At 43.5% G+C, this 27,619-nt stretch overlaps 1 protein-coding gene across 1 annotated transcript in view; it reads right to left on the reverse strand.

The window, feature by feature from the left end:
* LOC311099590 (microtubule-associated serine/threonine-protein kinase 1-like) overlaps positions 1-27,619 on the reverse strand; it is a gene marked incomplete at its 5' end in the record, with an annotated part of 175,532 nt that overhangs the window by 30,897 nt on the left and 117,016 nt on the right. The window contains one exon of the mRNA XM_084140284.1: positions 4,543-4,631. Within this exon, the coding sequence (XP_083996410.1) occupies positions 4,543-4,631 (89 nt within the window). The remainder of the gene's footprint in view (positions 1-4,542; positions 4,632-27,619) is intronic.

Genomic DNA, 27,619 nt, shown 5'->3' on the forward strand with positions numbered 1-27,619 from the left:
TAACCACTGTGTCACAATTCATTGATACGAAAAACCAAAGAAAGTGTATTAAAGCAGCATAGATAAATTACATTTCTTCTTCAATTTACTCTAAGCTATTGTACTTTATACTGCATTTTAGATTTTATTGTGTTTCCTTGTCTCTTTTAGCTGATGGAGCATAATCTAGTAAAACTGAAAGTCTCTCAAATGGGACTGATCTGCTTGAAGCAGTAATTACATCATATTAATAATCTTCTTCCATATTGGCTTTGATTCATCAGGAGACACAAACGAGAAATGCCACACAGAAAAAAAATTACAATTATTAATAAATAAATTATACATTATTATAAATAAATAAATAAATAAATAAAAATTACAATAAAAAGTTCACGTGCACTTGTCCCAACCAATGAATAATTCAAATTTTACCCCTCAGGTATCAGTCAAAACAAAAAGAGGTGTGAAATCACCAGTCTTTCAAAAAGGTCTTTGTAGACAGAGGAATATCTCAACAGACAAAGACAATTTATTTAAATAGCAGCTGGTTCTCAAGCGTTGTAAAGGCAGAACACACAAACTAGCTGAATATCAAACATCTGAAAGCTATAAGGCAGCAGCGTACAGTACTTTCAGCTCAAGGAGCTAGGGGAAGAATGTTGGACTTCTGATAGACAGTGATTTGCTTTACAAATGTGCTAGTTGTAAGGCACCACAAATGCATGACAGGTACTGTACTCTAGAAATACATGAAAGGTACACTACCTGCCTGGCACTAGCATGCTGATTAAAACAAATTATAAAAAAATGTATGGATTGAATGTGGAATACAGACCTGTGGGCTACATGTGTACAGGGACAATATAAGCTACTGTAAGAGTAGCCTATAGGCTAATACCATGTTCTAAATAGCAATGTAAACATAATGACGCTATACAAACAAAGACAGTCTGGGTGAAGACATCTGGCTATAAAATACACATTTCCTACCATCCATAAGGTGTTAGTTATATTCGGGGTCTTGGGGTTTCATTGCAGACCTTAATGTCCCATAGTGGAGCCTGAAGCATCCTCTACCAGGGCGGCTCTCCAAATGATCCCTCTATCCCTCCAACCCACCATCCATATGGACAGCATGCACTTATTACCCACAGCCGTACAGTTGTGGCTACTGCCTCAGGCTATTCAATACATCAAACTGCAGGGTTTACCCCAACGACAGCAATTAGGCCTTGTGTTCACTCACCGATAAGGTTAAGAACCAACCCTCGGTCCAACTTTAATTAGACATAATTAACTCTGTAGCCGAAGGGGGGAGTAAACAGTTAATTAACTAGGGGCAAAGATATCACCCCCTGTGACGAGTCTGACGATAGCGAAAGGGCTTTGCGGTACTGGGGTAACAATGGTGGTACTGGGGAACAGAGAGAGGCTAGTTAGATGGTGATGAATGTCACCTGTTTAATTGTTGTGTAATTTAATCACAGCAGATGAGTGTTGATAACTACTCACCAGAATGGGATAGAATACACCTGGGGAAAAGGAACACTTAACCCAATCCAGATGGAGGTCAAGTCCATTCTTTGAGATGAATCATGTTTAATCAAATTCTAATAGCAATGTAGACACAGGATAATACAGATGAATTTGATGTGTTTAGAGAAAATATACTGGGATTGCTTTGTTAAAACAGTAGCAGTAGTAATAGAGTATGCTGAGCAGACTTAATCTAAACCAAATACTGTTTTGAATTAATGTGAAAAGCATTCACTAATGATCCAGAATTCTTAATAGGAAAATAATAACCTTAGCTATTTTACTGAAGAAAAGAGCAGTGAACAATATGTAAAAGTTAAATGGGTACTATAGGCATACACTCAAGCTTTGCTTTCACCCTAATGCCAAAACAACTGTGACAACCACTGCAACTAACACCACAAACACCTACTGTAGTCCTAACATGAGAACTGGAAACAATGCTCTTACCAAATGTACACAACCAGTCAAAAGTTTAGACACACCTACTCATTCAAGGGTTTTTGTTTGTTTTTACTATTTTCTACATTGTAGAATAGCGAAGACATCAAAACTATGAAATAACACATATGGAATCATGTAGTAACCAAAAAAGTAGCCACCCTTTGCCTTGATGACAGCTTTGCACACTCTTGGCATTCTCTCAACCAGGTTCATGAGGTGGTCACATGGAAAGCATTTCAATGAACAGCTGTGCCTTCTTAAAAGTTAATTTGTGGAATTTCTTTCCTTCTTAATGCGTTTGAGCCAATCAGTTGTGTTGTGACAAGGTAGGGGGGGGTTTACAGAAGATAGCCCTATTTGGTAAAAGACCAAGTCCATATTATGGCAAGAACAGCTCAAATAAGCAAAGAGAAATGACAGTCCATCATTACTTTAAGACATGAAGGTCAGTCAATACGGAAAATGTCAAGAACTTTGAAAGTTTCTTCAATTGCAATCGCAAAAACCATCAAGCACTATGATGAAACTGCCTCTCATGAGGATCGCCACAGGAATGGAAGACCAAGAGTTACCTCTGCTGCAGAGGTTCATTAGAGTTACCAACCTCAGAAATTGCAGCCCAAATAAATGCTTCACAGAGTTCAAGTCACAGACACATCTCAACATCAACTTTTCAGAGGGGACTGTGTGAATCAGGCCTTCATGGTCGAATTGCTGCAAAGAAATCCCTACTAAAGGACACCAATAAGAAGAAGAGACCTGCTTGGGCCAAGAAACATGAGCAATGGACATTTTTTGTTCCAACCGCCGTGTCTTTGTGAGACGTGGTGTGGGTGAACGGATGATCTCTGCATGTGTAGTTCCCACTGTAAAGCATGGAGGTGGTGTTATGGTGTGGGGATGCTTTGCTGGTGACACTGTCTGTGATTTATTTAGAATTCAAGGCACACTTAACCAGCATGGCTACCACAGCATACTGCAGCGATACGCCATCCCATCTGGTTTGGGCTTAGTGGGACTATCATTTGTTTTTCAACAGGACAATGACCCAACACACCTCCAGGCTGTGAAAGGGTTATTTGACCAAGAAGGAGAGTGATCAGATGACCTGGCCTCCACAATCCCCCGACCTCAACCCAATTGAGATGGTTTGGGATGAGTCGGACGGCAGAGTGAAGGAAAAGCAGCCAACAAGTGCTCAGCATATGTGGGAACTCCTTCAAGATTGTTGGAAAAACATTCCAGGTGAAGCTGGTTGAGAGAATGCCAAGAGTGTGCAAAGCTGTCATCAAGGCAAAGGGTGGCTATTTGAAGAATCTCAAATATAAAATATATTTTGATTTGTAAAAAAAAAAAAAAATGTTTACTACATGATTCCATGTGTTATTTCATAGTTTTGATGTCTTCACTATTATTCTACAATGTAGAATATAGTAAAAATAAAGAAAAACCCTTGAATGAGTAGGTGTGTCCAAACTTTTGACTGGTACTGTACATGTACCTGCAATACGTCTGTGCCAGCCAGTGAAGTCCTCCCATAGTTCAGCACTGTCATTACGCCACTATTTCTCACAGTTCATCTTAAGGACTGAGCTCTCTAGCAAGGCAAGAAAGTCTGACTACGCAAACAGAGGGCCGTTATCAGTGTTTGGCCTGTCAGGAAATAAAAAACCCAGGCCGGAATAGATGAAGTCCACCCTCCCCTCTCCTCCCTGTGCTCCTGTGCATTTCCTTCCTGAGGCCCGCCACTTCATGATCCATTACAATCACTGCTGGTTCCAATGCCAGCGCTCCGATAGCACAGAGCGCTCACCCTTTTTAACCATGGCATCATAGACTTGTCTTAGGCTGTACCACGAAAAGCCTATCCTTTACTCTGCCTGCTTTTGCCTTTTGTCTTATGTGCAACCCAAGAGGGGGTACTTCAACTATAATGTGCTGATTTATTATTTTCACTACACTATCAGAACATTTTTAAGTATGATTCTGAAATAGTGCAGTTAGACTGCCTTCAGTTTACAGACCGGACCAAAGTAGCCTAGACTCACTCGCGTCTGGACACCAGGCTAGAACCAAAGTTTTACTAAAATGGTTTTAACATCAGACAGATGTGCTGTATTTCGCATAGTCTTACATTATTTTCAGATCCCACCCTCCTTTCAATCGGTTTCAATGAAAGCATTTGCCATTATAATAAAAATAATTGGCAATGATTTCTTGCAGAACCAGCTAGTTTGTCACTTTTGTTGTAGAAGAGAGGTTGCTAACGTTTCAGACAGTTGTGTGTTGTGGTAAAGGTCTACAGAGAGAGAGACAGAGGAGGATCTTGTGGGTGGCTATTAAATCCGAAACAGATTGCACTTCTGACAAGTGGCTTTTCCAGACTGCTTCTTCATTTACCCACAGACAATGGCCTTCATTCAGGGGTAGAACACTCTAGCCAACCAAAGCCTCTCTGGTCTCTTTGCAAGCACAACAACATTCATTCTGTCTTTTACTCATTCGGGCACTTCACTCACCCATCAAAACAAATGCTGTACTGTACAGTACAAAAATGATTCACACATGCACACGCCTTACCTGTATGCGATGAGAGGGGGGAGTGAGGTCGCGGAAGCACCGAAGACTGCCCACTTCCTATCAGGCTTTTTCTGTTGCTCGTCCTGCAGCTATGAAAACACAGACAATAAGAGGTTAGACAGCTAAACAGGTTAGAAAGAGGCAACAAAGCCGCTTTGTTAGCCAGCCAGTCAGTCAGAGTGCTTTATTGTCTAAGTAAACATCCCAGATGTAATCATAGCTACAGTACTTAAGATGCACTAGACATTTCACTGCACATACTGCACTAATACATCACTCACATCCACATAAATGACTTCCAGTGCACACTGTAAAATAAAAACATTGTGCAAAGACATGGAAACTCTTCAACACTTTTTCCTCCTTAGATTGATATAGGTTAGCACTTGGAGTATGATGAAGTTGCCCTAGATGCCATTTTCCCGCTAAGGGACGGCTAGGGCTGGAGCAGAATAAGGTGACCCTACATCTGTGGGGAACTTCTACATGGAGCTTTGCCAGTCCACATAACCCAATTCTAGAGGCCCAGATCTCTCCTATAGGTCAATGTGACCCACCAGAACTTGCAAATAAATTATATATATATATATATATATATATATATATATATATATATATATATATATATATATATATATATATATATATATATATATATATATATATATATATATATATATATTAGGGCTGTCAAATGATTAAAATTTTTAATCAAATTAATCAGAATTTTCAGTGGATTAATCATGATTAATCACTATTTGCAATTACACCTGAATCCTAACCATTTTTTTTCTGAAATGCATACCAAAAGATAAATAACAGGACACAGATACATAATTTTCATATTATGTCTGTTTATTAACACAGCCAAATAATGGTGTTTTAAATCAAGCTGAAACATACTACACACCATAATATTTGTCTTTGGCTGTGGCTCTTGACGGTGGCTTATAGAATGAGTCTTGAGACGCCACTTGCAAAACATCAAGGAAACCTGAGTCTTCTACAATGCTAATGGGTCTACAATCCTTTGCAATCCATTTTGCTATTGTGTTGGTCAAATTATCTGAGGTTGATTTTGTTAATTGCCTGCAAACATTCAGCGTGGTCTGGCGCAAACCACTTGCTGAATCTGACGGCCCAGCAAACGCATGTTTGGCGTTGACATGGTACTTCAAGCTTGAACAGCTCCGGTGAAATTGAAACTCCTTCTTACAAATCTTGCAAATAACCTTGTACTTGTTAACTGTACCATCATCATTCTTTTTATATTTGAATCCGTCAATAGGCCCACTTTGCTCACCTTGCTCCATCTCGCCTCTAGCTCCCAACCACTTTCCTGACCTGAATAATTTGTCACACTGCGCATGCGTGAAATGCGTTAAAAAAATTGACGTAATTAACAGCAAACAACTAATTAACGTCGTTAACGCGCTATTTTTGACAGCCCTAATATATATATATATATATATATATACACATACATATATATACATACATATCCTTTAAAAAAATAAATATATATTTCCCTTTATTACTTTCCAACACCACCACCCCTTCCCTAATTGGAGTAAACTAGTGAACAACAATGCTTAGGCCTCTACTTCCAGCTTATACATACTATATACATTTTATGGACACAGTCAGTTTTACAATAATTCTATTTTGTTTGTTTTTACTCCTGAACTTCCTCTACCCTCAACCTCTCCGATCATTTTCATGATGTCCATCCGGTTTGCTTCTATATGCCATATCTTTCTAACTGTGCTCTTTCACAAAAGCTCTCAACCTATAACCTATACACTTATTATGGACACAGTATGCTTACATTTGTTATCTTGTTGTTATTAGTCGTTGTTAGTTGTTATTAGTCCCATCCTTCAACTCCATCCATCTCTCTTAACCCCATCCATATTGGATTTCTATTTGCCTATAGGCCAATCTGCCTCAGAAGGTACCACCAGATATTATCCTATAGGCCAATGGCTGCGTTGACACACGCAGCCCAATTCTGATATTTTTTCCACTAATTGACCAATCACATATTTTGACCAATCACATCAGATCTTTTCACATCAGATCTTTTTCAGTGCTGATCTGATTGGTCAAAAGACCAATTAGTGAAAAACATATCATAATTGGGCTGCCTGTCTAAACGCTGCCCATATATCTCCTATAAGCCAATGTGACCCACCAGATCTCTCCTATAGGCCAATCTTGCCCCAGCAGGCCCCAACCAGCAGGATCCATTAAACATCATATAACCCCCCCCAGCAGTAGACGACGAGGCCGTCTCAGCAACATGAGTAACTGATTCATAATGAAAAAAGTCCTCATTAGCGCATCTAGTTAGTCGAGGATGGGCCTTGTCTGTGGATTATTAAACACTGCAGACCTGATTCTACACCCGGAGGAAGCTAAAAATACTGCACAGCTGGTAGTGAGCAAATTCAGTTAACAGTGACTTTCATGTAGAAAGAGGTAAGTGATGATTCTATTGGGGAAAGTACATTTGCATATTCAGTGAACACACAAAAGTGAAATAGGTCTAGTCAGGGCTGGCACAATTACCGTATACCTGTGTAACCGACGGTTATGGATGAAGACCGTCATGAAAATAACCATCATAACCTTAAAAAAAAGAACAACTGAAACGATCAGCTGACTGAAGCCCCATTTCCAGTGGCACTTTGAAGTCAACCCAGGTTGGGCTGGCCGTGGTGGGATAGCTCAAATTGCATTTCCACTGCCTACAGAAATTAGAAATGAAGTCATGTTGTTAGGTAGCCAATATGTGACTGCAGCTGGCTTTGCTAATGTTGCTAGCTAGCAAGATGTTGAAGAATTTAATTCACCCTCACCATGCTGTAACTAACATTACCCCATACTCCTGCCAGTGCCAGCAAGACTCAGAGCCATGTATTTATCTTGCTGAATTTAGCTATCTAAACGTTTTTTTTTTTTTCTTAGGGGGTAGATCAGCTTTAATATTGCAGATAGATTGTAACTTCCATCAATGTAATTGTCTGCATCACTTCCAATTGTCAGTTTGGCACCGATGTGGATGTGATGAGGAGTCAGGCGCAGGACACAGAGGTTTAGTCCAACAAACTTTACTATAGTAAAGTGAACAATAATCACTACACGACCTCGAAATACAGAGGCGAGAACAGTACGCAACATGCGTAAAACAAAACATGTAGAGCGCAAAACACGCAGCTCAAACGACACGCGGACAACAACACACAATATAACTAACACAAAACAGGGAACTTATAGGACACGTAATTAGGACACAAACAGACACAGGTGTACCAGACAGACCAAAGCAATCAACACACGAAACATACAACGGTGGCAGCTAGTATTCCGGGGACGGCGAACGCCGAAGCCTGCCCGAACCAGGAGGAGGAGCAGCCTCGGCCGAAACCGTGACAGTACCCCCCCCTTGACGCGCGGCTCCAGCCGTGCGCCGACCCCGGTCTCGGGGACGGCCAGGAGGACGCGGACCCGGGCGCGTGGGATGCCCACGGTGGAACTCTGTCAGGAGGGATGGGTCGAGGATGTCCCTCCTAGGCACCCAGCACCGTTCCTCCGGACCGTACCCCTCCCACTCCACGAGATACTGGAGACCACTCCTCCGGCGCCTCGAGTCCAATATAGTCCGGACCCTGTACGCCGGTGCCCCCTCGATGTCCAAAGGGGGTGGAGGGGTCTCTCCTATCTCCTCCTCTTGGAGTGGACCAGCTACCACCGGCCTGAGAAGAGACACATGGAACGAGGGGTTAATATTTTTGTACTCAATAGGCAGTTGTAATCTGTAACACACCTCGTTCAATCTTCTCAGGACTTTGAAGGGCCCCACAAACCGCCGACCCAGCTTCCGGCAGGGCAGGCGGAGGGGCAGGTTTCGAGTCGAGAGCCAGACTTGATCTCCCGGTGCGTACACCGGCCCCTCACTGCGGTGGCGATCGGCGCTCGCCTTGTGTTGACGGATGGCACGCTGCAGATGGACATGGGCAGCGTCCCACGTCTCCTCCGAGCGCCGAATCCACTCGTCCACCGCAGGGGCCTCGGTCTGGCTCTCGTGCCACGGTGCCAGGACCGGCTGATACCCTAAAATACACTGGAAAGGTGTTAATCCGGTGGAGGAGTGGCGGAGAGAGTTCTGGGCCATCTCTGCCCAGGGGATATACCTCGACCACTCCTCCGGCCGGTCCCGGCAATAGGACCTCAAAAACCTACCCACATCCTGGTTCACACGTTCAACCTGCCCATTGCTCTCTGGGTGGTACCCCGAGGTAAGGCTAACCGAGACCCCCAGGCGTTCCATGAACGCCCCCCAGACTCTGGAGGTGAACTGGGGACCTCGGTCGGACACAATATCCTCGGGGACCCCATAGTGCCGGAACACGTGGGTAAAGAGGGCCTCGGCGGTCTGTAGGGCAGTAGGGAGACCCGGCAGTGGGAGGAGACGACAGGCCTTAGAAAACCGATCCACAACGACCAAAATGGTGGTATTACCCTGGGAAGGGGGTAGATCGGTCACAAAATCCACCGAGAGGTGGGACCATGGTCGTTGTGGAACGGGCAGAGGATGTAACTTACCCCTGGGCAAATGTCTAGGTGCCTTACACTGGGCACACACCGAGCAGGAGGAGACATAAACCCTCACATCCCTGGCTAACGTTGGCCACCAGTATTTCACGCTAAGGCAGTGCACCGTCCGACCAATACCAGGATGTCCAGAGGAGGGTGATGTATGAGCCCAAGAAATAAGCCGATCACGAACCTCGAGCGGAACGTACGTCCGCCCCACAGGACACTCGGGGGGAGTAGGGTCGGTACGCAGCGCCCGCTCGATTTCCGTATCGACCTCCCATACTACCGGAGCCACCAGACAAGACTCCGGCAGTATGGAAGTAGGCTCAATGGACCTCTCCTCTGTGTCATACTGCCGGGACAGGGCGTCTGCCTTACCGTTCTGGGACCCAGGGATGTATGTGATCTTAAAAACAAACCGGGTCAGGAACATGTTCCACCTAGCCTGACGAGGGTTCAATCTCCTAGCTGCCCGGATGTACTCCAGGTTACGGTGATCAGTCAGAATGAGGAAAGGGTGTTGAGCCCCCTCAAGCCAATGCCTCCACACCTTTAGGGCCTGGACTACAGCTAACAGCTCCCTGTCCCCAACGTCATAATTGCGCTCCGCCGAGCTGAGCTTCTTAGAGTAGAACGCACAGGGGCGGAGCTTAGGTGGCGTGCCGGACCGTTGTGACAGGACTGCCCCAATACCGGTCTCGGACGCGTCCACCTCTACTTGGAAAGGCAAAGAGGGATCCGGATGCGCCAGCACCGGGGCCGAGACGAACAGGTTCTTCAGCTTGACAAATGCCCTGTCCGCCTCAGCTGACCACCGCAAGCGCACCGGACCCCCCTTTAGCAGGGACGTAATGGGAGCTGCAACCTGTCCAAAGCCCCGGATAAACCTCCGGTAGTAATTAGCAAAACCCAAGAACCGCTGCACCTCTTTTACGGTGGTTGGAGTTTGCCAATTACGCACAGCCGCTACCCGATCTACCTCTATCTCCACGCCAGACGCGGACAACCGATAACCCAAAAAGGAGACGGACTCCTGGAAGAACAGGCATTTCTCTGCCTTGACATACAAGTCATGCTCCAACAGTCGTCTCAATACTCGGCGCACCTGGGCTACATGCTCGGCTCGTGTAGAAGAATACACTAGAATGTCGTCAATGTACACCACTACACCCTGCCCATGCATGTCCCGGAAAATCTCGTCAACAAAGGATTGGAAGACTGAAGGAGCATTCATTAACCCGTATGGCATGACGAGATACTCGTAATGACCCGAGGTGGTGCTAAATGCTGTTTTCCATTCATCCCCCTCCCTAATGCGCACCAAATTGTACGCGCTCCTGAGATCCAACTTTGTGAAGAACCGCGCTCCGCGTAATGACTCCGTCATCGTCGCAATCAGTGGAAGTGGGTAACTGTATTTTACTGTGATCTGATTGAGACTACGGTAATCAATACACGGGCGCAATCCCCCGTCCTTCTTCTTCACAAAGAAGAAACTCGAGGAGACCGGAGAAGTAGAGGACCGTATGTATCCCTGTGCCAAGGACTCGGCTATGTAAGTCTCCATAGCCGCAGTTTCCTCTTGAGACAGGGGATACACATGACTCCTGGGAAGAGCTGCTCCGGTCTGGAGATTTATCGCACAGTCCCCCTGTCTATGAGGAGGTAGCCGTGCTGCCCTCGATTTGCTAAACGCTAGTGCTAAATCCTCATACTCGGGGGGAATGCGCAGTGCGGGCACTTGGTTCGGACTCTCTACCGAGGTCGCCCCTATGGAAACACCTAGACATCTCCCTACACACTGGGCAGACCACTCCATAAGAGCCCTCTGTTGCCACGCTATGGTAGGATCGTGAGTGCTTAACCAGGGAAGCCCCAACACCACTGGGTACGCAGGAGAGTCAATCAGATAGAACTGAATGATTTCCTCATGACCCCCCTGCGTCGTCATCGTCAGCGGTGCTGTGACATCCCTGATCAGACCCGACCCCAACGGCCGGCTGTCTAATGCGTGGACAGGGAATGGAACTTCTACCGGCCGAAGGGGAATTCCTAACCTAGCACAAAATGCCCGATCAATAAAGTTCCCAGCTGCGCCTGAATCTACTAGCGCCTTATGCTGGGAATGAGGTGCCACCTGTGGAAAACGCACAGGAATACTCATGTGACCAACAGAGAGCTCTGGGTAAGTGGGGCGCCTACTCACCTGAAATGACTCCCCAGTGCGTGACCTGTTGTCCCCTCTCTCAGAAGACCCTCCCCAGCACCTGGCCGCGGTGTGTCCTCCACGGCCACAGTTGGTGCAGGGGGTGGCCCTCCTCGGGTTCTCCCTCCTCCTCTCTCTAGCGCCAGCACCCCCGAGCTCCATAGGAATTGGCTCGGAGGTGCTGGAGGATGGAATGGACGACCCCCACTCGGGACGTCCGCGGGTGGCCAGCAGGGTGTCAAGCCGGATGGAGATGTCCACCAGCTGGTCGAAGCATAGGTTGGTGTCCCTGCAGGCCAGCTCACGACGAACGTCCTCTCGCAGGCTACACCGGTACTGGTCGATGAGGGCCCTCTCATTCCATCCTGCATCCGCAGCTAACGTCCGGAACTCCAGTGCGAACTCCTGTGCGCTCCTCTTCTCCTGTCGGAGGTAGAACAGACGCTCCCCCGCCGCCTTCCCTTCAGGTGGGTGATCGAAGACTGCCCGGAAGCGGCGGGAGACCTCAGCGTAGGTGATGGTAGCTGCGTCTATTCTCCTCCATTCGGCGTTGGCCCACTCCAACGCCTTTCCGGATAGACAGGAGATGAGGGCGGAGACGCTCTCGTATCCCGAGGGCGCTGGGTGTATAGTAGCCAGGTATAGTTCTACCTGCAGGAGGAACCCCTGACACCCGGCTGCAGAACCGTCATATGCCCTCGGGAGCGAGAGCCGAATACCACTGGGTTCCGGCGCTGAGAGAGGAGGACTGACCGGTGGTGATGGGATGGTGTATGAGGACGCGGGCACCTCTCCATTAGCCAACCGGTGCAGAGTGTTGGACACCTCGCCCAGAATGGCCTCCAGTTGCCGGATCATGGAGTCCTGCTGACTGAGCCGTTCTTCTAGCGACCAGGTTGTCGTCGCTGATCCTGCTGACTCCATAGAAGGTGTGTTGTTCTGTCAGTTTGGCACCGATGTGGATGTGATGAGGAGTCAGGCGCAGGACACAGAGGTTTAGTCCAACAAACTTTACTATAGTAAAGTGAACAATAATCACTACACGACCTCGAAATACAGAGGCGAGAACAGTACGCAACATGCGTAAAACAAAACATGTAGAGCGCAAAACACGCAGCTCAAACGACACGCGGACAACAACACACAATATAACTAACACAAAACAGGGAACTTATAGGACACGTAATTAGGACACAAACAGACACAGGTGTACCAGACAGACCAAAGCAATCAACACACGAAACATACAACGGTGGCAGCTAGTATTCCGGGGACGGCGAACGCCGAAGCCTGCCCGAACCAGGAGGAGGAGCAGCCTCGGCCGAAACCGTGACACCAATCCCCCATATGCTTTTGTTCTCACATATACAGTGGGGGAAAAAAGTATTTAGTCAGCCACCAATTGTGCAAGTTCTCCCACTTAAAAAGATGAGAGAGGCCTGTAATTTTCATCAGAGGTACACGTCAACTATGACAGACAAAATGAGAAAAAAAAATCCAGAAAATCACATTGTAGGATTTTTTATGAATTTTTTGCAAATAAGTATTTAGTCAATAACAAAAGATTCTCAATACTTTGTTATATACCCTTTGTTGGCAATGACACAGGTCAAACGTTTTCTGTAAGTCTTCACAAGGTTTTCACACACTGTTGCTGGTATTTTGGCCCATTCCTCCATGCAGATCTCCTCTAGAGCAGTGATGTTTTGGGGCTGTCGCTAGGGGCAACACGGACTTTCAACTCCCTACAAAGATTTTCTATGGGGTTGAGATCTGGAGACTGGCTAGGCCACTCCAGGACGTTGAAATGCTTCTTACGAAGCCACTCCTTCGTTGCCCGGGCAGTGTGTTTGGGATCATTGTCATGCTGAAAGACCCAGCCACGTTTCATCTTCAATGCCCTTGCTGATGGAAGGAGGTTTTCACTCAAAATCTCACGATACATGGCCCCATTCATTCTTTCCTTTACACGGATCAGTCGTCCTGGTCCCTTTGCAGAAAAACAGCCCCAAAGCATGATGTTTCCACCCCCATGCTTCACAGTAGGTATGGTGTTCTTTGGATGCAACTCAGCATTCTTTGTCCTCCAAACACGACGAGTTGAGTTTTTACCAAAAAGTTCTATTTTGGTTTCATCTGACCATATGACATTCTCCCAATCCTCTTCTGGATCATCCAAATGCACTCTAGCAAACTTCAGACGGGCCTGGACATGTACTGGCTTAAGCAGGGGGACACGTCTGGCACTGCAGGATTTGAGTCCCTGGCGGCGTAGTGTGTTACTGATGGTAGGCTTTGTTACTTTGGTCCCAGCTCTCTGCAGGTCATTCACTAGGTCCCCCCGTGTGGTTCTGTGATTTTTGCTCACCGTTCTTGTGATCATTTTGACCCCACGGGGTGAGATCTTGCGTGGAGCCCCAGATCGAGGGAGATTATCAGTGGTCTTGTATGTCTTCCATTTCCTAATAATTGCTCCCACAGTTGATTTCTTCAAACCAAGCTGCTTACCTATTGCAGATTCAGTCTTCCCAGCCTGGTGCAGGTCTACAATTTTGTTTCTGGTGTCCTTTGACAGCTCTTTGGTCTTGGCCATAGTGGAGTTTGGAGTGTGACTGTTTGAGGTTGTGGACAGGTGTCTTTTATACTGATAACAAGTTCAAACAGGTGCCATTAATACAGGTAACAAGTGGAGGACAGAGGAGCCTCTTAAAGAAGAAGTTACAGGTCTGTGAGAGCCAGAAATCATGCTTGTTTGTAGGTGACCAAATACTTATTTTCCACCATAATTTGCAAATAAATTCATAAAAAATCCTACAATGTGATTTTCTGGAGAAAAAAAATTCAATTTGTCTGTCATAGTTGACGTGTACCTATGATGAAAATTACAGGCCTCTCTCATCTTTTTAAGTGGGAGAACTTGCACAATTGGTGGCTGACTAAATACTTTTTTTCCCCACTGCTATGAAAAAGTATTTGCCCCCTTTCTAATTTTCCCCACTTTTGCATATTTGTGATACTGAATGTTATCAGATCTTCAACCAAAACCTAATATTAGATAAAGGGAACATAAGTGAACAAATAACACAACAATTACATATTTATTTCATAAACAAAGTTATGCAACACCCAATTCCCCTGTGTGAAAAAGTAATTGCCCCCTTACACTCAATAACTGGTTGTGCCACCTTTAGCTGCAATGACTCCAACCAAATGCTTCCTGTAGTTGTTGATCAGTCTCTCACGGTCTTCATGGTGCCGCTTGCTTGGTGGTGACCCTTGCTTAGTGGTGTTGCAGACTCTGGGGCCTTTCAGAACAGGTGTATATATACACTGAGATCATGTGACACTTCGATTGCACACAGGTGGACTTTATTTAACTAATTATGTGACTTCTGAAGGTAATTGGTTGCACCAGATCTTATTTAGGGGCTTCATAGCAAAGGGGGTGAATACATACATATGCACGCTGCACTTTTCCGTTATTTATTTTTTAGAATTTTCTGAAACAAGTTATTTTTTTTCATTTCACTTCACCAATTTGGACTATTTTGAGTATGTCCATTACATGAAATTCAAATAAAAATCCATTTAAAATTACAGGTTGTAACGCAACAAAATAGGAAAAACGCCAAGGGGGATGAATACTTTTGCAAGGCACTGTATTTTAGCACATATTTGACTTCCTGCTTTGCTCCTATGGGTACACTCGCAATGGCCGCTAGTCCACCAATTATGCCATCATTGACTTGAATGGGGACGCCCGTTCTAGTCATTCTATTTCTATGGTAGTCAGGAGCGGAGCGGAGGAGAGGAGAAAATGTGTATAAACACATACACACTACCGTTCAAAAGTTTGGGGTCGCTTAGAAATGTCCTTGTTTACGAAAGAACGAAAGAAAAGCAATTTTTTCCTCCATTAAACGAACATCAAATTAATCAGAAATACAGTGTAGACATTGTTAATGTTGTAAATGGCTATTGTAGCTGGAAAAGGCTGATTTTTAATGGAATATCTACATAGGTGTACAGAGGCCCATTATCAGCAACCATCAGCCCTGTGTTCCAATGGCACGTTGTGTTTACTAATCCAAGTTGATCATTTTAAAAGGCTAATTGATCATTAGAAAACCCTTTTGCAATTATGTTAGCACAGCTGAAAACTGTTGTGCTGATTAAAGAAGCAATAAAACTGGCCTTCTTGAGACTAGTTGAGTATCTGGAGGCAACAACTGTTGGCGCAATTATTAGAAAGGCTCCATGCAAGATCTCACCTCGTGGGGCATCAATGATCATGAGGAAGGTGAGGGATCAGCCCAGAACTACACGGCAGGACCTGGTCAATGACCTGAAGAGAGTTGGGACCACAGTCTCAAAGAAAACCATTAGTAACACACTACGCCGTCATGGATTAAAATCCTGCAGCGCACGCAAGGTCCCCCTGCTCAAGCCAGCGCATGTCCAGGCCCATCTGAAGTTTGCCAATGACCATCTGGATGATCCAGAGGAGGAATGGGAGTAGGTCATGTGGTCTGATGAGACAAAAATAGAGCTTTTTGGTCTAAACTCCACTCGCTGTGTTTGGAGGAAGAAGAAGGATGAGTACAACCCCAAGAACACCATCCCAACCGTGAAGCATGGAGGTGGAAACATCATTCTGTGGGGAAGCTTTTCTGCAAAGGGGACAGGACGACTGCACCGTATTGAGGGGAGGATGGATGGGGTCATGTATCGCGAGATCTTGGCCAACAACCTCCTTCCTTCAGTAAGAGCATTGAAGATGGGTCGTGGCTGGGTCTTCCAGCATGACAATGACCCGAAACACACAGCCAGGGCAACTAAGGAGTGGCTCCGTAAGAAGCATCTCAAGGTCCTGGAGTGGCCTAGCCAGTCTCCAGACCTGAACCCAATAGAAAATCTTTGGAGGGAGCTGAAAGTCCGTATTGCCCAGCGACAGCCCCGAAACCTGAAGGATCTGGAGAAGGTCTGTATGGAGGAGTGGGCCAAAATCCCTGCTGCAGTGTGTGCAAACCTGGTCAAGACCTACAGGAAACGTAAGATCTCTGTAATTGCAAACAAAGGTTTCTGTAACAAATATTAAGTTCTGCTTTTATGATGTATCAAATACTTATGTCATGCAATAAAATGCAAATTAATTACTTAAAAATCATACAATGTGATTTTCTGGATTTTTGTTTTAGATTCCGTCTCTCACAGTTGAAGTGAACCTATGATAAAAATTACAGACCTCTACATGCTTTGTAAGTAGGAAAACCTGCAAAATCAGCAGGGTATCAAATACTTGTTCTCCCCACTGTAGGTTATAGGTTGAGAGCTTTTATGAAATAGCATAGTTAGAAAGATATGGCATATAGAAGCAAACCGGATGGACATCATTAAAATTATCTGAGAGGTTGAGGGTAGAGGAAGTTCAGAGGGGTGGTGGGGTTGGAAAGTAATAAAGGGAAATATATTTTTTAAAGGATATATATATATATATATATATATATATATATATATATATATATATATATATATATGCGAGAAAGAAAAACATATGGGGGATTGGAAGTGGTGCAGACAATTACATTGATGGAAGTTACAATCTATCTGCAATATTAAAGCTGATCTACCCCCCCCAAAAAAATAAAAAAACATGTGCAAAAGGGTTGTCTAATGATCAATTAGCCTTTTTAAATGATAAACTTGGATTAGCAAACACAACGTGCCTTTGGAACACAGGACTGATGGTTGCTGATAATGGGCCTCTGTACGCCTATGTAGATATTCCATTAAAAATCTGCCTTTTCCAGCTACAATAGCTATTTACAACATTAACAATGTCTACACTGTATTTCTGATGAATTTGATGTTATTTTAATGGACAGAAAAATTGCTTTTATTTTGAAAACAAGGACATTTCTAAGTGACCCCAAACTTTTGAACGGTATTGTATACAGTATGTTTTTGTTCTTTTATTGCTGTTTTAACATTTATTACTGTTCCAGCCGTCAATTGGCTGGCCAATTACGGTCATCCAAAATTCCATGACCGTCACAGCCCTAGGTCTAGTTAAAAATAGTTGAAAAAGATAGACAGGTTTGCTTACTCAATGAAAACAAAGGCAGAAGTGAGCCAAACGCAAACATCTACTGTAGCCACTCCCTGAATCATTGGACAAATCAAACTGGCCTTCTGACTAATATGCCTATTGCTCACTGAAAAAACATTGAACAGCCAAAAATGTATCTTCAATTGCTTGACAGTAATCAATATAGGCCTACTATCATTTCATAAACAACTGTTAGTACATTGTCTTCAGACTGGCATACCGTCCTCTGCGTCGTTTCCACAATCTGTACGACTAATGGTTGCCAGCATCCTGCAGCCCAGTCAATGTAGGTCTTCAAACTATGCTCTCCTTAGTTCCAACAATAATGTTCATATTCTCCATTAAAACACATGGAAGCTTCTAACTCCTCTCTTATTACAGGTGTAACAGTAATACTAATAAAACATTGTACTTATATAGCAGTTTTGTAGATGTTAAAATCCCTTCACATACTGTACATCAATAAGACAAGTGAAAGCATGAGAAAAATAAATAAATCATATCCATAAAAACAACAAGTGTCCTTTAAAGAGCATCCTGGCTTGGTGACGGCCTCAGGAGGAAATGAAGGACAGACAGGTGCTGGGTACAGTAGCACCATAATGTCACACTAACTGCTGACAATCATATCCTCTTATTTAGCCGGGCTTAGCTTGTGAAGACATAACACTAGCCTCCAGTCTGACGAAGCACTCTGTAGCCTGCTGCTCCAGAGCAAGAATTGGGAAGCCTATTGTGTAATTTGTAATCGCAACATCTGACGACTTTGATTTTACTCACAGTCATTAATTCATGTTTTTATTGTGACTCATAAGGGTGGGGGTATTTTGAATCACAACAGGGGAGTTCAGTAACATACACAGGAAAAGGTTTGGAGAAACATGAGTCATGGAAATGTTTTAATCTCATGTCCAAATGTACGATGTTAGAATCTTCAGATACAATGTACTCTACATACACTGAGTAAACTGACCAAACATTAGGAACACTGTCATTCCTTAAAACATTGGACAATTCACTGCAAGGTCAGACCTCAATGAGACTGTGATTGCGTAGGCTCCTGCTCAGAAGAGAGCCATGTCATTTCACAGAGTATTAAGTTGACATTGAAGCACATTTCATACAGTGTATGTTACCATTACTAGACATCTTGTCTCTTTCGGTGTTTTAGGATAGGAGCTGAGGCTTTGATAGAGAGTGAGTGAGAGTATGGTGCAGTAGTGTGCCGCATCATGGCTAGAGGACAGTGTCGTTTCACAGACGAGCATATACAGTAGTATACTCGGTGTGTGTCTTTCCCCCCCCCCCCCCCCCACACACACACACACACACACACACACACACACACAACCACCCTGGCTGTCTGTCAGGTCTGTGGCGAGGCAGCTGCTACAGTTGACATTGCACCAAGGGGTGCTCCGATCTTAATGCTCTCTCAGTGAGGAGTCACTGCCATGTGAGAGGACTGCATTAGGTGTGCATCAGGCATTCACATTGTTCACCCCTTCTCCTTTGAACACTAGCCATTTTTCTGCTGTAGCATTTTCAACATAATGGCTCAATTCCAAATCGACCCTTAGCCCCTACACCTGACACTTTACATAGATCTGAAAGGCTTTGTAGAAATAAACACATCTCCATCTTGCACTCCGATAGACTAGGTGGAATTTTCCACATATTGAATACTCCTATCCAACCGTTTGAGATCTACAGAAGTGCCTAGTAGTCGATTTGGAATGCAGCCTATGAATATAAGTCTCTGTAAGAGACAGTAGGAAGCCTTGGTGCTGCTAGATGACAATGCAATTAGCACACAGTGTATTGACTCATCTAACTCTGAACAGATTCTATTCAGCCTCAAAACACAGCGAAATTGAGTGAAGAAAATGAAAAAGGTTTAGAATCTCATAATCATGGTTGTCATGGCTCCAGAGTACAGGTCTGACAAGAACAGAAACGTACAGTGCCTTGCAAAAGTATTCATCCCCCTTGGCGTTTTTCCTATTTTGTTGCATTACAACCTGTAATTTAAATGGATTTTTATTTGGATTTCATGTAATGTGCACGCTCAAGTTCTGTTTTTTTGTCTTCTTTCTTGTTTGTTTCACAATAAAAAATATTTTGCATCTTCAAAGTGGTAGGCATGTTGTGTAAATCAAATGATACAAACCCCCCAAAAATTCATTTTAATTCCAGGTTGTAAGGCAACAAAATAGGAAAAATGCCATGGGTGGTGAATACTTTCGAAAGCCACTGTAGCCCATCACACTTCTAGAAACTGGAAGACTTATTGGTAAAGAACACTCAGACTTCATTAGGTTACTAATATTAATAATAATAATAATAATAATAATAATAATAATAATAATAATAATAAAATGCCATTTTGCAGATGCTTTTGTCCAAAGCAACTTACAGTCATGCATGCATACATTTTATGTACGGGTGGTCCTGGGAATTGAACCCACTATCTGCCGTTGCAAGCACCATGCTCTACCAACTGAGGTTATATAAAGGATTAGATACTAATAGTAAATGTTCTATGTGAAGTGATTTTAATTTATACTGAACAAAAATATAAAGTGTTGTTGAGCTGAAATTAAAGATCCCAGAGAATTTGGCAGTACATCCATCCGGCCTCACAACCGCAGAGCACGTGTAACCACGCCAGTCCAGGACCTCCACATTCGGCTTCTTCACCAGCGGGATTGTCTGAGACCAGCCACCTGGACAGCTGATGAAACTGAAAAGTATTTGTCTGTAATAAAACCCTTTTGTGGGGAAAAACTAATTCTGATTCTTGCTCCCCAGTAGGTGGGCCAGTCTCCTGAGTGGGTGGGCCAATGCCCTCCCAGGCCCACCCAGTCATGTGAAATCAATAGATTAGGGCCTAATGAATTTATTTCAATTTACTGATTTCCTTATATGAACTGTAACTCAGTAAAATCGTTGAAATTGTTGCATGCTGCGTTTATATTTTTCAGTATACATCTCAAAATGCTGTTACAGAGGCGCTAATGTGAGTAAGTCAACTCCAGCTTGTTTGAATATGTGAATATCCCACATCATATTCCCAGCATCTTGCACATGACGGGATCATTGTATCGCCTTCCATCTTATCATAGGGGTGCTTTTGGTGGAATTTGCATTTACTGTAAGTGAATCAATAGCCATATGTTATAAATCAGCAGAATACATTTATTTGTGGGTTTAGAGAACTCACTAAACTGTCTTCCAATACATCATCCATAGGAGTAGGCTGTTTGTTTTAATTGGACACAGGCCTCCATAGTACTACATGCATTTTTATCCGATTATACCAAAGGACAATAGGATTTCAGAGACACGGTACAATTATTGGATCGCTTTCACAGAGCGAACAGTGTGACATTGTCATGGAGGACAGAGCGGTCGTCCTCTAACGAACAAGCCAATTCATCTCTCAGTGTTTGTTCATGTGCATCGGAGGCTGGCTGGTTAATAACAATAATGAAATGGAGCTGTCTTGTACAGCTGTCTTCAACTGTGGAATGAATAGGAATTATGAAAAAAGTGCTGCCTCACAAGCTATGATTTGAGGTGGTCAAACAGTTGTCATTAAGTCCGCATATTTAGAGATTAGACTATATAAGGGGGCCATACATGCTTATGACAAGTCTTACAATCCATCATAACCACATGTTCAGACTTAGCAAGTGGTAGAGCATTAATAACTATATGGAATTGTTTGAGAGAGAAGATTAATATATGATGTCACATATTATGTCTACGTATATAAAACAGTGAAATTAGTTGGCGTTACCCCCATCTCAAACTCACTAAGGGATTTTCACCAAAGGAAACTCCTGGTTCGTCATGTTTGATCTGGAAGCACCTCCCTGCCTGCCAAACGACTATAAGCACCTTTGGATAACAAGAGATTTTCTAATTGGTGGACCGGACCATTGTGAAATGTCAATCGGGGGAGCCTAGACCAAGGCCAAAGACCCATCAGAAGAAAACAAAAACCAATGCCTATCTTAGCTCTTTCTTGGTGGGGACAGAGCTAACTGCTGTCATCAGGGTCGTATTTATTAAGGCACAACGTAGCAAACATTTTTCAACAGAAAACGAAAACAAGCGTTTATTGGACAAATTCAGGTAAATCCTCCCTATTTCGGTACGTTCTTCCAATTGGTACCAAATGAATAGCACCCAGGATGTGGCTCCCAGCCATGAAACATTCATCATGATAGCCAGCTGAATAATATCCGGTTCCCATGTGCTCAGTCAAAGAGGATCAGGTTTAACCCAGTCTATTTATACCAGGAGAGTGCCACACTTCTGCCCAGTGGACACACCCACTCACACACGCACACACACCAAAAGCATTTTAATTACACTTCTGCAAAATCTACTCCCAAAGTCCCCCACTCTATGTCCCCATTCTCAAAGAGACAGTTTACCCCACAAATCAATCACAGTAGTCTGTTTAACTGGAGTGGCAGTTTGCAAACCCCACAAATCACAAAGCATACCACCACCCAATTGACACAAAACAATAAGCTAGCTAGCTAGATCATGTTGTCGTTGCCTAGCTAGCTAGCTTATTGTTTTGTGTCAATTGGGTGGTGGTATGCTTTGCCATTACACAGTACAGGCTAGGCTCCATTAGAGATATTGTGCCACTCTTGGGAGTACAAATGGACATTGACAAACACTTCTCGAATGTTGAAAACCAACACACATTTTAGAATGACAGCCTTCAGTGTTATTTTCCTTTGACAAGGTATACAGCTCAGAATGACAGATTTGGAAGGGGGAGAGAAAAAGAAAGAAACATGATTGTCTAATGATGCTTTAAACTGGAGATAAAGGAGCCCTGGGCAAAGATGATACAGAGTAAGTAGGCCAGTGCTGCCTGTAAGCTGTGTGCTGCAGATGTATGAGATACCTGGAACAGCTCCATGCCTAGCTAGGTTTGCAAGTCTCAGCGATATGCGAAACCCGTTGTAGCCTCATTCACTGCCATTGTTGTTCTCCATGTGAAATCGGCACTTCGCGAGCTAGCCAGCCATTGGTCTCTTTCTCAATGGAATTGAGCGTTTTTATTAAACAAACCACAGTTTGTTGTTGCGTGAAAAAGGTAATGTCAGGTTTAGGTGCTGTGACAACATGTGACACGTTTCAGAAAGCTAGGAGTATGTTGCACGTCACTACTTCAAAGGAGAGGCATTTGAACTTATTTTTTCTCGGCAGAAATGCCTTCTGGAACATGTGAACGTTCATGTGCCTTAATAACAAACTTGTATTCCATCTGTAAATACGGATACAATTGTTAAATTACGAGCCTAGTTGGTTTAGCCACGGAAAAGGACAAGACCCTTCCCACTAGCCATGATTGGCTGAGATAATGGAAGGGCTGGATATGCCAGGAGATGAGTTTGAATTGGTCTGCCATGTAGCATGCTTCTGTCTATAACCTGAACTGCTCAGTATGCGTTGACATTCCTTTCTACCGCAGCGTTTTTGAAAGATATAACATTAGCCATCGAGAACTACAACAGTTTTCCTACTTTTTCTTTTTTACCCAATAAATTACTGGGAGGTTATACATATGGAGTGTGCGACTCTCTTTGTTTTTATAGCTTACAGTTTATTCACCGTTAGTCAGCACCTCTACACTAAATAATTTTCTCTGGGTGTGCGCCAGCTCATGCTTTTTATTAGGCTACTTTTCTCAATAACATTGATGCCCTAAATTTAGCAGGCGCTATCGACAGATAATTTGAAAAAAGTTGTGATGGGCTACTTTCTGCACACGCCACAGTCTGTGTGAACCGGAGTGACTTGACACAACGCTGGACAAACAAGTACCTACAAACAAAACAGAGTTAAATGGTCTGCCAGTCTGCCGTGAAGCATTCATCCATGTATACAGATATGAGTCTAGCTACATTTTCAGATATAAGTTTCTAATTTTGTCAGAAATTAGTTTTCATTGCAAGTTAAAGCGTACAGTTAGCTAGCGAACGTTAGCTTGCTGGCTCGCTAGCTAACTACGTAAATGATCTGTGTAGTAATATTATTGGAATCAGAAATCCATTTGCATTTATAGTTATAGCCTAATGTTAGCTAGCTAACATTGAACCTAGTTGGTTAGCTTTAGCTACCTGCAGATTCATACTACAGCTATGACAATGTTTGTATTGGTAGTAGTATGAGTTGGGATTATGCCGGTTCATTGTTTAGCTAGTTAGCTAGCTACATGTCTGAACAAAAGACTCCACTTCGCCAGATGATTACATGACCCATCAAGTTAGCTAGGTGTGTCTGGGGGTGGTTATAGAATTTCTTTCACATGACCCATCAATTTAGACAAGTGTGTCTGCGTCAGCATCATCTAATAATTATAAAATATTTATAACATTTTTATCTGGACACTTTCTGTTTTTGATATTGCAAGTAACCATTTCACTGTAACGTTTACACCTTCTGTATCCTGTGCATCTGACAAATAAACAAACATTGTATTTGATATAGTATGTGTTTACCAGAGACGGTAATGTGAATAACAACACAACCTGCACCAAAGTCAGATTAGGATATAGGCCAAGGACTAGATAGTGTATTTTTACCTGGAGTTTTTCCTTATTGTAGGCTACTACTTTTAATACTTTTAGTCTTGAAATCTTTGGTTGTTTACTACACTACTCTGTTTAGCACATGGCCTCACATGTGAATCCTTAAAGAGATGGTTGGGGCTAAGGCTTAAGAGGGTGTGAACAATGCTGAATGCGTGTAGAAAAAGAAGAGCTCTCCAGAAGGTGTACCAAAACATTCAAGGGCCATTTTCTCAAAAGTGGGGTTACAAGTTTATCAACTTTCAAAGCAGAATTACTTTCCATTGTTCCTCAACTGCAGTGTATGATATACCATTTTCTAGCTCTGAGTCTCTACTTTAATCCAATGTAAAAAAACACCATTTCAAATTTTGCTACATAGGACCGAATCCAGGTGGTGGGTCACATATTTAGTCTTCTTTGAGAGAGGCCACAAAGGAATACTGCTGAGAGAAAAATAGTGTGGAAATCTCTCTGAATTTGTCCTGAATGTTGTCGTGCTGTTTGTGCATTCTATTACATGAATTTCCTGCGTTCACTTGCATTTAGTTCAGCAAGGCTTTAAAATTCCTTCCTTTAGTTTAGAACACTGCTTTGCTTTCCAATCCGAGAATATCCAAAGTTGCTCTTATTTTGACCCATGTCAACAACAAGAAGTCATTATTTTTCTTTTTTTCTTTGCTTCCTTGTCAAGAGCTGTCAGGTGAGCTGACATCAGCCCAATATACAACAACAGACAGGCACACAGAAAGAAAGAGCAAGATGGAAACAGACAGGCAAAGAGAGCGGGGGAGAGAGATGTGCTCTCCCTTCCCAGCTAAAGTATTTGTCACTAATGGACTATGGAGCATCAGATGATACTTTTTGGTTGCGTACACATATTTTTCAGATGTTATCGCAGGTGCAGCGAAATGCTTATGTTTCTAGCTTCAACAATGCAGTTATACCTAACCATACACACTCATCCCCCAAAATAAATAGAAATAAACTAAGAAATATTAGAACGAGCAATGTCACATATATATGTATATAATGGTGTGAAATAGACAGTATATGACTAGAAAAGGTGTGTACAGCAGTAGTTATATAGGATGAGCCTTAACTAGAATACAGTATATACACTATATATACAAAAGTATGTGGACACCTCTTCAAATATATACAGTTAAAAATATATATATATGCAGTGGGGAGAACAAGTATTTGATACACCGCCGATTATGCAGGTTTTCCTACTTACAAAGCATGTAGAGGTCTGTAATTTTTTATCATAGGTACACTTCAACTGTGAGAGACGGAATCTAAAACAAAAATCCAGAAAATCACATTGTATGATTTTTAAGTAATTAATTTGCATTTTATTGCATGACATAAGTATTTGATCAACCAACCAGTAAGAATTCCGGCTCTCACAGACCCGTTCGTTTTTCTTTAAGAAGCCCTCCTGTTCTCCACTCATTACCTGTATTAACTGCACCTGTTTGAACTCGTTACCTGTATAAAAGACACCTGTCCACACACTCAATCAAACAGATTCCAACCTCTCCACAATGGCCAAGACCAGAGAGCTGTGTAAGGACATCAGGGATATAATTGTAGACCTGCACAAGGCTGGGATGGGCTACAGGACAATAGGCAAGCAGCTTGGTGAGAAGGCAACAACTGTTGGCACAATTATTAGAAAATGGAAGAATTTCAAGATGACGGTCAATCACCCTCGGTCTGGGGCTCCATGCAAGATCTCACCTCGTGGGGCATCAATGATCATGAGGAAGGTGAGGGATCAGCCCAGAACTACACGGCAGGACCTGGTCAATGACCTGAAGAGAGCTGGGACCACAGTCTCAAAGAAAACCATTAGTAACACACTACGCCGTCATGGATTAAAATCCTGCAGCGCACGCAAGGTCCCCCCTGCTCAAGCCAGCGCATGTCCAGGCCCGTCTGAAGTTTGCCAATGACCATCTGGATGATCCAGAGGAGGAATGGGAGAAGGTCATGTGGTCTGATGAGACAAAAATAGAGCTTTTTGATCTAAACTCCACTCGCCGTGTTTGGAGGAAGAAGAAGGATGAGTACAACCCCAAGAACACCATCCCAACCGTGAAGCATGGAGGTGGAAACATCATTCTTTGGGGATGCTTTTCTGCAAAGGGGACAGGACGACTGCACCGTATTGAGGGGAGGATGGATGGGGCCATGTATCGCGAGATCTTGGCCAACAACCTCCTTCCCTTAGTAAGAGCATTGAAGATGGGTCGTGGCTGGGTCTTCCAGCATGACAACGACCCGAAACACACAGCCAGGGCAACTAAGGAGTGGCTCCGTAAGAAGCATCTCAAGGTCCTGGAGTGGCCTAGCCAGTCTCCAGACCTGAACCCAATAGAAAATCTTTGGAGGGAGCTGAAAGACCGTATTGCCCAGCGACAGCCCCGAAACCTGAAGGATCTGGAGAAGGTCTGTATGGAGGAGTAGGCCAAAATCCCTGCTGCAGTATGTGCAAACCTGGTCAAGACCTACAGGAAACGTATGATCTCTGTAATTGCAAACAAAGGTTTCCGTACCAAATATTAAGTTCTGCTTTTCTGATGTATCAAATACTTATGTCATGCAATAAAATGCAAATTAATTACTTAAAAATCATACAATGTGATTTTCTGGATTACAGACCTCTACATGCTTTGTAAGTAGGAAAACCTGCAAAATCGTGAGTGTATCAAATACTTGTTCTCCCAACTGTGTGTGTATGTATATATATATATATGTATATATATATATATATATATATATATATATATATATATATATATATATATTTAAATGAGTGGATTCGGCCATTTCAGCCACACCCGTTTCTGACAGGTGTATAAAATTTCAGCCACCTTTCCAACAAGTCAGTTTATAAAATTTCTGCCTTGTTAGAGCTGCGCCGGTCAACTGTACGTGCTCTTCTTGTGAAGTGGAAACGTCTAGGAGCAACAACGGCTCAGCCGCGAAGTGGTAGGCCACACAAGCTCACAGAACGGGACCGCCGAGTGCTGAAGCGCGGTAGCAACACTCACTACCGAGTTCCAAACTGCCTCTGGAAGAAAAGTCAGCACAAGAACTGTTCGTCGGGAGCTTCATGAAATGGGTTTCCATGGCCGAGCATCCACACACAAGCCTAAGATCACCATGCGCAATGCCAAGCATCGGCTTGAGTGGTGTAAAGCTCGCCGCACTTCGGACTCTGAAGCAGTGAAAATGCGTTCTCTGGAGTGATATATCACGCTTCACCATTTGGCAGTCCGAAGGACAAATCTGGGTTTGGCGGACGCCAGGAGAACGCTACCTGCCCCAATGCATAGTGCCAACTGTAAAGTTTGGTGGAGGAATAATGGTCTGGGGCTGTTTTTCATGGTTCAGGCTCCTTAATGGTGAGGTCCCGCAGCAATGTTCCAACATCTAGTGGAAAGCCTTCCCAGAAGAGGCTATTATAGCAGCAAAGGGGGGATCAACTCCATATTAATGCCCATGATTTTGGAATGAGATGTTCTACGAGCAGGTGTCCAAATACTT

This window comes from Coregonus lavaretus (genome assembly GCF_964263955.1).
Source record: "Coregonus lavaretus genome assembly, chromosome: 24".
Taxonomy (NCBI): Eukaryota; Metazoa; Chordata; class Actinopteri; order Salmoniformes; family Salmonidae; genus Coregonus; species Coregonus lavaretus.